At 43.1% G+C, this 14,710-nt stretch overlaps 1 protein-coding gene across 1 annotated transcript in view; it reads right to left on the bottom strand.

Moving 5' to 3' along the window:
- Positions 1-14,710, bottom strand: part of LRRC39 (leucine rich repeat containing 39) — a 113,110-nt gene that overhangs the window by 86,886 nt on the left and 11,514 nt on the right. The window contains exon 3 of the mRNA XM_069232168.1: positions 8,781-8,886. Coding sequence (XP_069088269.1) covers positions 8,781-8,886 — 106 coding nt within the window. The remainder of the gene's footprint in view (positions 1-8,780; positions 8,887-14,710) is intronic.

Below are 14,710 nucleotides of genomic sequence, written 5' to 3' on the forward strand. Positions count from 1 at the left end.
CACAGACGTATCTTATGCAGGCACAGATGGCCCTGCTCTTACAGCTAGGATATTTAAATGCCCCTTCACAGTCCTATCCTCTCCAGCCAAGTGAAACTATGAGCATTAAGGTTCAGCTCAACACAGCCCAACCACAAGGAATACTGCATGTCCTGCAACACAGGTTTCTTAGGATGCTTAAATCCTCCTTCTCAGGTCCCTCCGCCTACAGCCAAGCAGGACTATGGGCACTGGAGTCCAGCACAACACAGCCCAACCACAAAGATTAACTCATATCCCACTAGACCACCACAGGGCCCTTTCGATGACTCTTGTAACCACCCTGACCTCTCATGTCTCCCACCACAGTTGCTCCAGTCCTGCCACCACTGCCACTACTCACTTGCCTCAGGGCAAATGTCTTGGGAGGCGGCAGTGCCTTTTACTCAGCTCTCAGACAGAGATCACTCCAACGCCCACTTCTAGCCCAGGCCTCCAGCTTGGAAGCGTGGCCTCTGAGTCCTTCATCACAATCAGGCCCTCTCATGAGTTGCTGGAGCCAGGCGGGTCTTCACTGGGTTCCTGTTGAATTTTTTCCCGTCTGGATTATGGGAACTCTCTCTATCTTAGTTCCCCAGAGTATGTAGTAAAGAAGCTGCAGATTGTGCAGAATGCAGCAGCTAGACTTCTTACTAACTCTCCCATGCACCTCTCTGCCAAACCGGCTCTTGTAGCACGTCATTGGCTCCAGATCAAACAGCGCATCCACTTTAAATCTATGTGCATCACCCACAGAGCTTTACATAATAGGGGCCCTCTCTTCTTCAGAAGGCGGATCTCTATCTATGTTCCCCATAGACACCTTACATCATCATTCTCTTGGCAGATTTATATATTCCGCATTAAGAGATCATGGGGAGTTAACTCTTTCACCATCAAGGCTGCCCGTCTCTGGAATGCCCTGCCTGTTGAACTCCGCCATGAATCATCTGAACTTCTTTTTAGGAAGATGTTGAAAACTATCCTCTTCAGTTGCTAACCTGCTTTTCTGGGTCTTCTGAGAGTTAATATGTACCTTTAGCGCTGGGATGCCCTAGGGTAGCTATGCGCTCTATAAATCCATAAAACTAAACTAAACTAAACTAATCTGCAGGCCTTGCACTCAGCGGGTAAGGTTACCTCTGCCCATGCCCTGCAGTTCCTCATTTTATTCATTTTTTTTTTTTTTAAATGTCTCTTCATTTTGATATATTGTTCACATCCTACTATATTGTTGACCATACTGGCTTATGTTATGTTATTTTGTTTTGCTTCTCCGTTAAAAAAAAGTTTAAAAAAAGACCATGCTTTTATATTTTTACTTAATTAATAGAGTAAAGGTTGGGATATTTGGTCAAATTCACAAATCTACAACATTCTAAATCTCCTTGCGGATGTGCAGGCCCTTTGTGCAGAATTATGTTTTTGTGTGTGGAGAGTGGAGAGACAGGGATCTGAGTCATGTGTTGAATGTTTCTGCTTGTACTAACTATGATTTTGTGGTTGCCATTCTGCCAGAGTGGTAGTAGATTCAGACTGGTCTGACCACTTCCAATGGGTTCCAGTAGAAAAAAAGCCAGGCCTTCGCCACCCACTTGAATTTTAGGTGATTACTAGTACTTTTTATCATTGCTGGAAGTGAGTTTCTTAATTTTTCTGTGTGGACTGAGATGGAGGTCCCATTACTTGGTTTCTGGTTGTAGAGTGATATGATTAGCGGGAGCACCAGTCTGGAATGTAGTGTCTTTTTATGAGAGATCTTTTATGTTTTACCCAAAGAATATTGCTCCCTTGCCACTTATTACCTGTGAGAAATGTGCACCATCTTGAAAGTAGATCTTCGAGAAGCAGGCAGCCAGAGAGGGGCCTTATCAACAGGGAAGATGTGGTTCTGCAGCCTTATATGTACAAGTTGTCTTGCTGCTGCTGTCTATAACACCTTTAGCAGTGTGCAATTGGACTGCACTGAAGGAAAATGCCCTCAGTTGGAGAGAGAGTGAAAAGGCTACCAAAGCCACTTGTATACTGTTTTTGACAACTCGTTGGAAGCAATAAAAGAAGTCTCCACCCAGGTGAAATGATTAGCTGGATGCTGTGTGGGGAAAAGTCTTATGATGCCCAGCAACTCTTCAATACAGTTTCGATAAATTGCACAATCTTGTGGCATTGGTACTTGTTGACACAGAGTGGGAAGCAGGGCGTAGGTGAAAAACAATGACAGCAAGCAAGATAAGGGATGGGTGGGTCACTGAGCCATTGAAAATGACTAAGTGAGTCAGTGGGGTATTCGCAGGATTAACATCTTTTCACCATGTACGAAACATGATGTAAGTGCACAGCTATTTTGTTTTAATTGCCCCAGTCACATTTTATTCTAAATGCATATTATTTCCATTGTCACTAAAGGCTCATCATGTCAACGATCTGGCTGTACCACTTTTACGCTGATATTTTTACTAAGCCGAGCATAACCACTCAAACATTTAGGGGCACATTTAAGAGCCCCTAGCGCCACTTTTCATGACACTGCAGTGGTGCTAATCCCTGCACCGTATTCACACTGTAAATACGACCAATTAACACGCAGTACTTTGCATGGAGGGGGCTTGCAATGGGTGTTGCTGTGGGCGCAATGAGGAGGAATACTTTTATTTCTCCTCGTTTTTTTGTTCTTGCTGTGTGTGCTGCATTAAGCAGCACACATAGTAAGCGTAAATCTGCATTTTCTTTTTTTAAATATCTTTTATTGATTTTTAACCAAGAACAATGAATCCCCAATTTCACACTCTTAGTCCCCCCACCCCCCATATTGCACTTAAATCAACACATTATATTCCTGAGCTGACAGTTCTTGATGGTTTAAGCAGAGAGTCAATCGTTACCAAAGTTCTATGTCGTGGGTGTGGGGAGTGCCTCTGGATCAGAGTCCGAGGGCGTCTGATCCTTTTCGGGTGTCGGGGAGTCTAAGTTTTTCAGACTTTCCAGTATTGAGTCCCATTGTGTAGTACCCTCTCTCGGCCTCCGGCCCTGTAGCGCTTCTCTCAGCAGCATAGACCCCTCCACTTCTGCCCATTTTTCTAGCGCTTCTTGCCACCTCTTAACTTGCGGGCCTACTGAGTCTTTCCAGTGTGAGGTGATTTCTCTTTTGGCCAGGACTAGAGCCAAGTCAATAAATTTGTTGGACATTTTGTGGGCAGTAGGGCGGGGGAAGTCTCCTAGTAGGGCCACTAGTGGGGACAGGGTGATCTTCCTGCTAGTGCTGTCAGAGATTCTCCTAAATATCTCTGACCAATATGATTTGAGTTGTGAACAGCTCCACAGCATGTGAACTAGACCTGCAGCTGTTTCCGTACATCTAGGGCAACTCGCTTCGTTTGTATTGTATATTTTAGATATCATTTGTGGGGTTAAGTAAGCCCTATGGTAAATGTAAAGATTTAATAATTTGAATCTGGGGTTTCTAGATACAGAGTAAGTATGGGAGGTGATCTTTGTCCATTGCTCATCTTCAATAGTTGTGTTTAAATCAGTCTGCCATTTGTCTCAAAGTTTATTTAGGGGTTTGTGTGAACTGCTTTGTAGTGATTTATATATTTCTGAGATCATTCCTTTCCTTTCTCCTATTGTGCAGAAGATGTTACAGCCACTATGAGTTGGAGGTTCGAGAGCTGCCGACCCCCAAATTTTTTGTGTGGTTCTGGTGACTGCGGTATATGTAAGGAACAAACCTGACGGGAGATTAAATTGATCTTGGAGCTCCGAGTAAGTGCAGAGTCTCCCGTTATTGTAAATGTCACCTAGTTTTGTAATGTTGTGTTCTTCTAACTTGTTGAGACCTCTAAGAGTGTGGTCTCCCAAAGCATAAGTCAAGCATCCCAGGGGAGCCTCAGGTGTGTATGGGGTTTTTGTACGGGTTCTTCTTAGAAACTGCTCCCAGCAGTGTCTAGTTGATTCCCATTCAACTGGTAATTGTGATCTAGGTTTCCTAGGAGTCAGCACTATCCCTAGTATCTTTTTAGATGGACAGTTCAGTGGAATCCGTAAGTCTGTCGCACCTGGGGGTTCGCTGATAAGTTTTGCTAGCCATTGTAGTAGACCTGCCCAGTAATAGATTTCTAGGTCTGGGGCAGCAAGGCCCCCTTCTGCAGTGGGTCTTTGCAATGAATTTAGTGCGATTCTGTGCCTGCTCGGACCCCATATAAAGCTCGCGATCATAGAGTCAGTGATTCTGAATACTGCCTTTGGGATCACCAATGGGATAGTAGAGAAGTAGTATAGCATTCAGGGCAGCACTATCATTTTAAGTAGGGCCATTCTGCCGGACACTGTTAATGGTAGAGTCTCCCAGAAGCGCATACTGGTTCTGACTCCTCTGATTGCTCTATGAATATTTCCTTCTAGAAGGTCTTCTGCAGTATGGTATATGTTTACACCTAGATAGTTAAAAGTGTTAGGAGACCAGGGTAGCCCTCTTGTCTCGTTCGGTTCTGGTGTGCTACTTGACGTGGGGAATATAGTGGACTTCCTCCAGTTGATCCGAAGTCCGGAGGCCATTCCATATTTCTCAAGCATGGTTATTACACCTGGTAGATCAACTCCTAGGTTACGGAGAAAAAGCACCATATCGTCGGCATAAAGAGTGATATAATGTGTCCAGTCGTTAATTGAAATGCCTTGGAAGTGCTGCCCGGTTCTAGCCATTTGGGCCAGGGGCTCCACTGCTACTGCGAATAGGAGAGGGGATAGTGGGCAACCCTGTCTAGTTCCTCTGCCAATCAAAAATGAATCAGATATGGTGTTACCTGTTTTCACCCTAGCAGTGGGATTTGAATATAGCAGCCTAGTCCAATGTGTGAATCCCTATCCCATCCCCATTCTCAGCATGGTCTGTTCCAGGTAGTCCCATCTCAGGCAGTCGAATGCCTTTTCTATATCGACTGAGATCATTTCCGGAGGCATAGAACGAAGAACAGACACCAGGCGTCTAATATTTTGTGTGGTGCTACTTTGCGGGGTAAAGCCAGACTGATCTGGTGGATTAACAAGGTCATGTGGGGCAGTAGTCTGTTCGCAAGAATCCTACTCAATATTTTATAGTCTATATTAAGCATGGATAATGGACGGTAAGAACGGACATCCATTGGGGGCCTATCGGGTTTTAGTAGGGGAATCATGATGGCTTCATTAGTAGATTGTGGTAGGTTGCCCCCTGCTCCCGGCCCCAGCATAAATTATGCTGAGATGAGGGGCCAACAGGTACTGGTACAGGAGGTAGAACTCCAGTGGAGGTCCATCGGATCCTGGGACCTTGCCTTTGGCCATGCCTTGGATTGCTGTTTTAATCTCTGCAATCGATATTGGGGCTGCTAAAGCTGAGCTCCCTTCAACCCCAAGTTTGGGGAGGGCGAGGTCTTCTAGGTCTTGTAGTTGAAGGTTAGTTAGTGTCTCAGTGGGGGGCGCATATAGTGTTGAATAGTAGTTGCTAAAGTTAGAGTTAATCTCTTTTTGGCTATAAACGCTGGTACCTGGGGTGTCTTCTATTTCCACTATGACAGTTTGTTGTTTAGGTGGCTTAGCCAGCCACGCCAGTAGGGCACCAGGCTTATCCCCCTCTGAGTGTTGTTTGATTATGTACTGCTTATAATCATATCGTGACAGCCTAGTGTTTACTTCTATTATTTTATTTTTGGTGTCTTTCAGGAGGGGACCAGATCATGTTGTGTAGGGCGTCTGCGCTCAAGGTCTCTGAGGGAATCCTCCAGGCTACGGAGCTCATTTTCCATAGATTTCCAGGCCCCAATGTTCTCACTAATACAGGTGACTCTTATAACTATTTTGAATGCTTCCCATTCAATGGATCTGGAGGACGCAGTTTGTGCGTTGTGTTTAAAGAAATCAACTATGGTTGAATGCAAAAGATGTTTGAGAGCCTCATCCTCAAGCATTTCAGCCCTCAGACGCCATGTTGGAATAGTCGTTCTCTCCCTTCCCCAGGATAGTGATAGAATCAGAGGGTTATGGTCAGGTATTGTACGGCACAGATATTCAGCGGAGATTACGTCCATTTGAATTTCAGGGGAGGCTAAAAAAGTGTCTAGTCTGACATGTAGGTCGTGTACTACAGAATAATATGAAAAGTCCTGAGTATGAGGATTAAGCTGCCTCCAACAGTCTCCCAAACGCCAGTGTTTTTGCCACTCTGCAAATGATTTAGCAATTTTTAGAGTAGGGGACTGTGAAATGGGGGGTGTGATCTGTCCAGGCTAACGTTAGCTATGCAGTTGAAATCCCCTCCGATTATATTAGGACCTGTTAAGAGTGGGCCTATTTCAAGGGACAATTTATCGAGGAATTTCCCCTGGTCCTGGTTGGGTGCATATATCCAGCTTAATGTTACATCTCTTCCTCCCAGTCTCCCGGAGGCCACTACATATCTCCCGTCCCTGTCTATGTGCTTGTGAAGAAGCTGAAAGGGCACCCCCGGACGGATCCAGATCAATACTCCCCTTGCAAAAGCTGAGTAACTAGTTGCGATTATTTGACCTCTCCACCGTTTTTTGAGGGAGTTAACTTCCTGCTCCACCAGGTGCGTTTCCTGTAGTAGAGCAATGTGTATTCCCCTGCGCTTTAAGTAATTGTATACTTTATAACGTTTGGACATATTGTTTAGACCTCTAACGTTCCAGGTTATTATCTCATACTTTGTAGTTTCCATTTTGGTTGCTAACCTTGTAGAGACTAAAAAGGATGAGGAAATTACTGTGTATAGGATTATATTGTGGCAGCGTGATTTCAATGCGTGAGCTGTCAGCTACATAAGTGGTAAGTGCTAGATTATCCTTTAATACTAACTTGGTAAACTCAACTCCCAACTCCCATTCCCCAGGACCGGTGGTCAGAACTATTCCCATCCAAACCATTATAACTTGTCTTAAAATCCTATAGGCGTAAATCTGCATTTAAGATTGTGTTTGTATAGGAAGGTGACCCTTGCTGCACAAAAACAATCTCCCTGTCAACGCAACCATCCTTGCACCATGGCACAAGTGTGGCTGTGTTGCTGCTCGGTTACAAATTTAGTGCCGGCGCAGGGGTCAACACAACGGTGTGCTGTATTCAATTAAATACAGCGCATCCCTGCGTTGTGAAAATAGTGCAGCGCGGCGCTGCCAATTTTGGCGCAGCATCGCACGCTGTCATTTTCTGTTAAATATGGGCCTCATTGTCTTATTTAGAATGTTCACATTTATATTGATCTATAGAAGTCAACACATGCTATCAAACAATCTATATAAATTAGTCATGAGGGTTTGAATACTACAGCATAGACACTGCTAGAACTTCCATCATCGATAGGGGCCAAGAAGGGAGAATTACATATAAAACTGTAGAGTGAATTAAGAATTTACCTAAAACAGTCTAAGGAGGGGTAGTTGGTAGGTAAATTGCAAAATGCAGCGTGCGCTGGTTGCTAGAACCACAGTATATCTGAGTGGTCACTGTGTTCCACCTTAAACTGTATCAAAATAACAATTTGGAAGTTCGCACCTTGAGAACCTTTAACAACTATTCCTGGGTCTCAAGATCATTTAGTATTGCTTCTTGAAACCTAATGACTAATGAACACATTATCCGCATGGCAAATTACATTAAAGATGGTTTCATTTGTTTGGAATCAAAACCTAGGTTGATCTTTCACATGACGTTTTTTGTGAACTTAGGCCCTTATTTATACTTTTTGGTGCAAAACTGCATTGAAGCAGTTTTGCACCAAAAAGTTTAGCACCGGCTTGCCCCATTTCTGTGCACTAGCCGGGCACCATATTTATGGAATGGTGCAAGCCGGTGCAAAGGGTAGGCTAGAGTAAAAAAAAAATGACTTTAGTAGGGTGGGGCTGGCGATATAGAAGGGGTTTAGCACCAAAAAATGACTTTAACCAGATTTGCGTCATTTTATGGTGCTAAACCTACCATGCCACATGACTCCTGCCTTAGAAAAGGCAGGAGTCATGCCCAACACCCCAATGGCCAGCACAGGGGACAAGGGTCCCCTGGGCATGGCCACTGCACCCATTGCAGGGCCCCTATGGCACTTAAAAAAATAAAATGCAATTCTTACCTGTACTTATCTGTACTTACCTGGGATGGTGTCCCCCATCCTCCGCAGTTCCTCTGGTGTGGGTGGGGGTGCCCCTGGGGCTTTGGGAGGGTACCATGGAAATAGGCCCATAAGTCCCCTAACGCCTGTCCTGACCAAGGAGTTACAAAACAGGACAAAGCAAGCTTTGCATCATTTTTTGACCCCTCCTCCCTCCCGTGCATCATTTTTGCATGGGAGTATAACTATTGCGTTAAGGCCATAGAGTCATTTTTTGCACAGGAACACCTACCTTGCATCTCATTAAGGCAAGGTATGTTTCCACTTCCAAAAAATGACTTTAACTCCATAAATTTGGTGCTAGACGGGTCTAGCACCAAAGTATAAATATGGAGTTAGTTTTGCACCGAATTAGAGTAAGAAAAAATGATGCTAATTTGGTGCACACAGAGTATGAATATGCCCCTTAGATTTTTAATAAGTGAAGAGCACTTTAACGTAAGGTCACTCCCTTTTTTCAAAGAAAAATCAAACTAGGAAATAACAATGTAGAAATTGACTGCAGCCCTTGTCCGCACACAAGCCAGACAACTGTTGTAAGGGAACTTATGTGCAGGTAGGTTTATGCCCAAGCAATGAAGAAATAGTAACCTTAGGCCAATACCTTCCATTCTTCTTTTTCTATCCTTAAAATAAGTCTCCCATCTTCGCTGATGACTTTTTCTTTGAGTTTGGCGAAACTTACTCTGTCTTCCCATACATGAGCAATCCTACAAGAAAAAGAAATTACAATACTATTCTGTACTTTTTATTGGTTTAGTTGTTCTTATAGCCTAATACCATAAACACTTTCGTCTGTCATACTGTATTGTATTGTAATTGCATTTATATAGCACTAGCTGTGGATATGGTTTCAAAGAAGGAGAGGCTGTGATCTATTAAATAAAGTGTGACCAACATGCATATATATCATAAAAGGGTTTAAGGCAGACTGCAGTGTGACTTACAGTAGGCTATACTCAGAGAAAGGAGGCATCCAGAGGATGAATGAAAGGGCAAAGTTATTTGAAAGAAAGGAAAGAGAAGAAAGTATCAAAGTTTCAGGTCATGGCATTTTTTTTGTGCAAAGTTTTAGTCATATTATGGGAGGAGGCTTTTGGAAACAGCATGCAATGTCCTTTTCTGTCGTCTTGGCCATGGTGATTCTGTATCTTTATAACCTTTTTTTTTTTAGAATCATTTACATAAATCTGAGCCTGAATCAGTAATAAAACCCTTAACTTTATTTCAGATTGGAGTTTTTCTTGTGTGGCGACATGGGTCATACTGTCATTTTAAATTGTATTTTTTGAAGTTTTGATGTCCTATTTCTCCACCCCTTTATGCTGGGTGAAAAGATTTATTGACCTCGTTTAAAGCACAACCTGGAAATGCTTGATCATGCCCATAAAGGATTGGATAGAGGAAGACATTTCTACACTGCATTCAAGTGGATTTCCTCTCTGTTTGACTTCCAGTCATGACTGACGAAATGTCAATTCAAGACCAAACGAACAAGTAAATGATTCAGGGCTAAACAAGTACATATTAAGGGGTGTGTTTTGTCAAATGTGCTAACACTTAAACAGTTTACATGTTTCTGCCTCTGTTGCCACTTTTCCACTCGGTTCTGCTGGTAATTGACAGAAGGGGGAATCAACTACTTGCAATTGCAAACAAATATGGAGCACAAGAGGAATTCCTATCTGACTTACCCTTCAATGGCAGCCACACCTTCTCTTTTACCACAGTAGTTTGCATCTACACCAGCACATATAAATGCCTAATGAATTAGTGAGCCTAAGCAGTGCAGAAAGCATCACACTTGAGAAATCACTTTTAACAATTAGTTTTAAATTCAATTAGACAACAACGTTTGTGGGGTATTCAAACAGAGATAGCACATTGCCAGAGGCATAGCTCCAAACGGGGTGTTTAGGGTGTTACACTAAAGTGCTTTCAGTCAGGTAATGTGTAGGCCTGGGCAGATCTTGCAGAGTTTCACTCCGCGGAATTCTCTGGAGTTACATAAAAACTCCACAAATTTCCAAGGAGTGCAGCGAGCGGGTGGAATTCAGGCATGTCGTGCTGTTCACATCACGCCAGAGGGCTCTGCTTCTTTCTGCCGCTTGAGTACATTTTCTACTTGAGCAGCAGCTTTCTCAACATGAACGCCCACGTTGAGAAATCTCACCCGGAAGCATTCTAGAACCTGAAAATCACGCTAGAGGATGCAAATTCTCGCTTGCGCTTGCTACCCGGCTCTCACAGAAGGTCATTAATGGCTAGTCATCATATTCAAATTTACAACCTCTCCAATCCTGTCACCTACATGGGAATAAAGTCAGCGACTGTTTACTATATGATTTTTATCCTTGTGTTCTCTGAGTAGAATAGAATCTAGTGTGATGGAGTTCGGTGGTCCTGTGAGTGCTGTTTAATATTAGTTGTTAAGATAATTATTTTTTGTTCTTGTATAGACATTGCCAGTAAAACATCAGCTTATGTGAGAACAAAATGGGCAGGCTTCTAGGTGAATGCTGTCACTCATATGGGTTTATTTGAGTTTTTTGTTGGCTCCTGATTATCTTCTGATGAACTTCACCTATACTGCTGTTTAAGGAATGTATAGATGAGAGTCTGCTTATGGTATATTTCTTAGTGCATCGTTAGTGAACATTTAGCATTTTAATCAGTTTTAGCGCATTACACTTTATAGCTCTGCACTTTTGCAATAACTGTTTGGTTCAGATCAATTTGTTTTTTTCCTGTAAATGTGTCAACAGTAATGAAATGCTTGTACGTTTAGCTTCAGAAGCTTCAAGCTAAAAACTGCTGCATTGTCTAAAATGTTAGCAGGTTAGCTTTCATCTGGACACTCAAGCCTCAGGTCACAGTTACCAGCATTTGACATGTATATACATAATGAGGCCCAACTTGACTTCAGCATTTGATGCAAACTCATTGTTGAACGTCTAAGTTAATAGTAAGTAGCATGTTATAAGTCTTATCTGTTTTTAATATCTTTTTATGAATTGATTTATGTACAATGAGACATAGTTTATTTGTCCAATTTTAAACTCTTTCAATTTGCACGCTCTATTATATTATGCTGCTTTCACTTTTATGGACCTGATTGTCTAAATAAAGTATTTTGAAAGCTGCAAACATAATGTTGGCAAGTCGCATGCAAGAAAAAACTATTTTCAAAGCAGCAAACATAACATTGGCAAGTTGCGTGCAAGGAAAAACTGCTTCGGGTGGTTGGGGGAGTTTTGCCAGAACTCTGCACTCCAAGCAGAACGTGGAGAGGACAAAACTCTACGAACTCGGCCGACACAGCAGAATTTGCTAAATTTTTTGTCCACTTCTAGTAATGAGGAGTGTCTCTCACATTTCACCTGGGATTTTTACATGCCCACACTGACACACGCACTCTTTCGCAACTATGTGTTGAAGGCTTTAAAACTGTTCATTAGTTTGAAAAATATTGTGTTTTAAGTAACCCTTATATTCCGCAGTCCTCTCTCTTTCCAATGCCCCTAAAGCCCCTCTCATGTCCTGCTTCTCATGAAACGTGTTTTAACAAGATGTCCCAGCATGATTGCTGGGAAATCTGAAGCTCAAACCCGCCTCCCGCCCCCAATCATACTGAGCAAGCTACGCCCCTGCACACTGCAGCAGTGCAGGATAAGTCACAAGGGCCTTCATCTCCATTCGAAATGAGTTAGGTTGACTTCACACAAATAATCTTCAGTCAGTTTGAGCTAAAATCACAAGGTAAGCAATCATCTGCACTGATGATCAGGGCAGCTTGATCTCTTGCGCCATGTGTAGAAATGGCAATTGCACTGAATATGAGTGTCCCATTCCAATATCAGCCTTTCCTCAGGTCCAGGAAGAGGGAGGAGGCCCATTCATAACAGAGAATAAGAATACCACCACTCCAGTGCTGATGCTCGCATGATCAGATGGCGTACTGTATCATGTTTCTGGTCAAGAAGGTAGAAAGGACTTTCTGGCTTGTGACTGGCTAAGGAAAGCCTAACAGTTGTGAGGAGCAATGGTAAAAGACACCAGTGAGTCTTGTGTTAATAGGAGCCAGATTTAATAGAGATACTGTTTTGGTGTATCAGCCGAACAAGTGGCAGTGAAGCAGAGGAAAGTGCTGATCTATCTCTTTCAGGGACTGACTATTTGTTCTGGGCCACATGATGACATGTAACCTCTTGATCACTTAGGCAGACTGTGCCTACCAACTCCCATAGCATACCTGCATAGACAATCAACTCCTCCTTGAAGGAACTCAAAGATTTGGTCCCATTTTCAAGGACACATTGCTGTGGCTGTTATTTCATCCACTCTGTTGTAATGGATGCCACTGAATTCTGCTTTACAGGACATCCTTCCAACAGATACCAGCAACCAGGGTGCTATGATGAACATCAAACATCACGGAGGTAAAGGGATACTGATTCTGCATATAGAGACAAATGATGTCCAACCGGAAGGAGCTGAAAGGGATTACTGCAAGCTGTGTTATCATTTTCCAGTTTCATTATGGAGAAGCCAGTCCTTATTCTTATCAAGACGGACATCATGGTTACACAGTTACCCTTTGCTCTAAGAACTGGGCCTAAAAGAGTCACTGCTCTCGCACTATATAACGTAATACATGTGTTGTAAAGTGAACCTTCACCCCATCTGGCATCTTGGAGCCTAATTACAGGTGTTATTGTTTCCCAACTCAATGGCACTCATTGTGTCGAATGGGGGAAAAACAGGTTTCTGGAGTGGATGCGTTCATTGACCGAGCCACCAGATACCACTAACACCTGTTGGTTATTGAGAACCCTCAAGTCGAGAGACAGAACAGAATCTGTCTTTTATTCTCAGACCTCTTCTTGTATCTGGCGTCTTTTCAAAGGATATGCTGCAGATTCACAAATCTGGACCTGGATCTTTTTGGTGCATCAGAGAACTGCTTACTCCCAGGGTTCTGTGCAGGGATTTACTATCCTGATGCAAGGGATATGCATGCTATTTGATAAGTTGGTAGGAGGGCAATTGGTATGTCTTCCCCTCATTTCACCTGGTCATTCAAGTGCTGCCGAAGATGAGGCTAGAGCAGGCAGAGATGTTTGCACTTCTTGGTTCTGAATAGGATACTTTCAGATTCTTTGTCAAATGGCAGTAGCACCTCTGTGGCGGATATACACTTTATCTGCCATGTGCAGTGAAGAAGAAAGTGAATTCTATGTGATTTGTATTTCTGTTACTAGAAATTGAGCCTGGAGGACCGGCAATGTAAGGTCATCTCCAGGGATCTCACCTCGAAGTCACAGCAGAGAGTATGCTCTAGAAAATGCTTTACTGTTGATGTGCTTCAAAAGGTTATCTTTTTGGATTAATGCATATTGTCTGTGTTACTATTTCTACAAGTCTTTGTGAAGAGCCCCCCGTGTCCTTTCTCTAATTAGGAGATGGGAACATTTAGGGCCCGATTCACAAAGGTACTTATGTGTAGTAAAGGTATGAGTGCAGAGTCTCCGCACTCGGGGGGAATCTCTGCACTCGGGGGAAATCTCTGCACTCGGGGGGAATCTCTGCACTAGGGGGGGAATCTCTGCACCACACACTCTCTGCAGTGCGCCGTGCAGAGATTCTTCCCCAAGTGTGGAAATTCAGCCACAAGAGTGGAGTCTCTGCGGTGGTAACTTTACTACATGCAAGTATTTCTGTGGTGATTAGGTTGCTTTGCAGTGTCCCTATTTTCCATCTCTGTTGAGATCTTTGGTGCCCACGTGAGATCTTCCTTCGTTTCTGGAACCTTCACAGTTCATCCATTTGAAACTGTGGAATCAATTAAAATTTCATTTTTACCAATTACGTGTACTGTTTCAGTGGCCATTACTTTAGAATGTTGTTCTGTCATGTTTCTTACCGGCTCCATCTTCCTCTACAGAGGCCAATTGCATTGACTTGTTATGCGTTGCTTGAACAATTTTGCATAGTACCAGCAATCCAGTAGTCTCATGTAACGTTGGACTTTCAATTGAGGGCAAAAATGCTTCCACAGCTACTGTCATTGGTTGAATAAGGTTCACTATTTCATAAGCCTATTGTCTGACTCTTGTATCTGTTCTCCCTCTGTGGATGTTGTATGTCTTGCTCCTTCGATCCATAGTCTATCTCCAAGGAGGAGGACTGCCTCCCTGGCAGAGGTCTGAAAGCTCCTCTGTCAGACATATTTAAGGCAAATCACTGGCAGTTTCTAGCATGCTTGTTCGGCATTACATACTGAAGGTGAATAACACCAGAGGATCCAGGTTTAGTTCTTCACATAGGTATTCAGTTAATTGTTTATTTAATGTATTAAATACATTCAGCAAATATGTTTGCAGAATTTCAAGACTTGGGGCCTCAGTTAAGGGCATATTTATGAGCCCCTTGTGCCATTACATCACTTTTTATATCCCAATGGCGGCACAAACCTTGAGCTCATATCTATGAGTCCACGCAAAGCTACTTTGTGTGGCTGAATGGCCTCATAGG

Source organism: Pleurodeles waltl, chromosome 4_2 (genome assembly GCF_031143425.1).
Source record: "Pleurodeles waltl isolate 20211129_DDA chromosome 4_2, aPleWal1.hap1.20221129, whole genome shotgun sequence".
Classification (NCBI taxonomy): Eukaryota; Metazoa; Chordata; class Amphibia; order Caudata; family Salamandridae; genus Pleurodeles; species Pleurodeles waltl.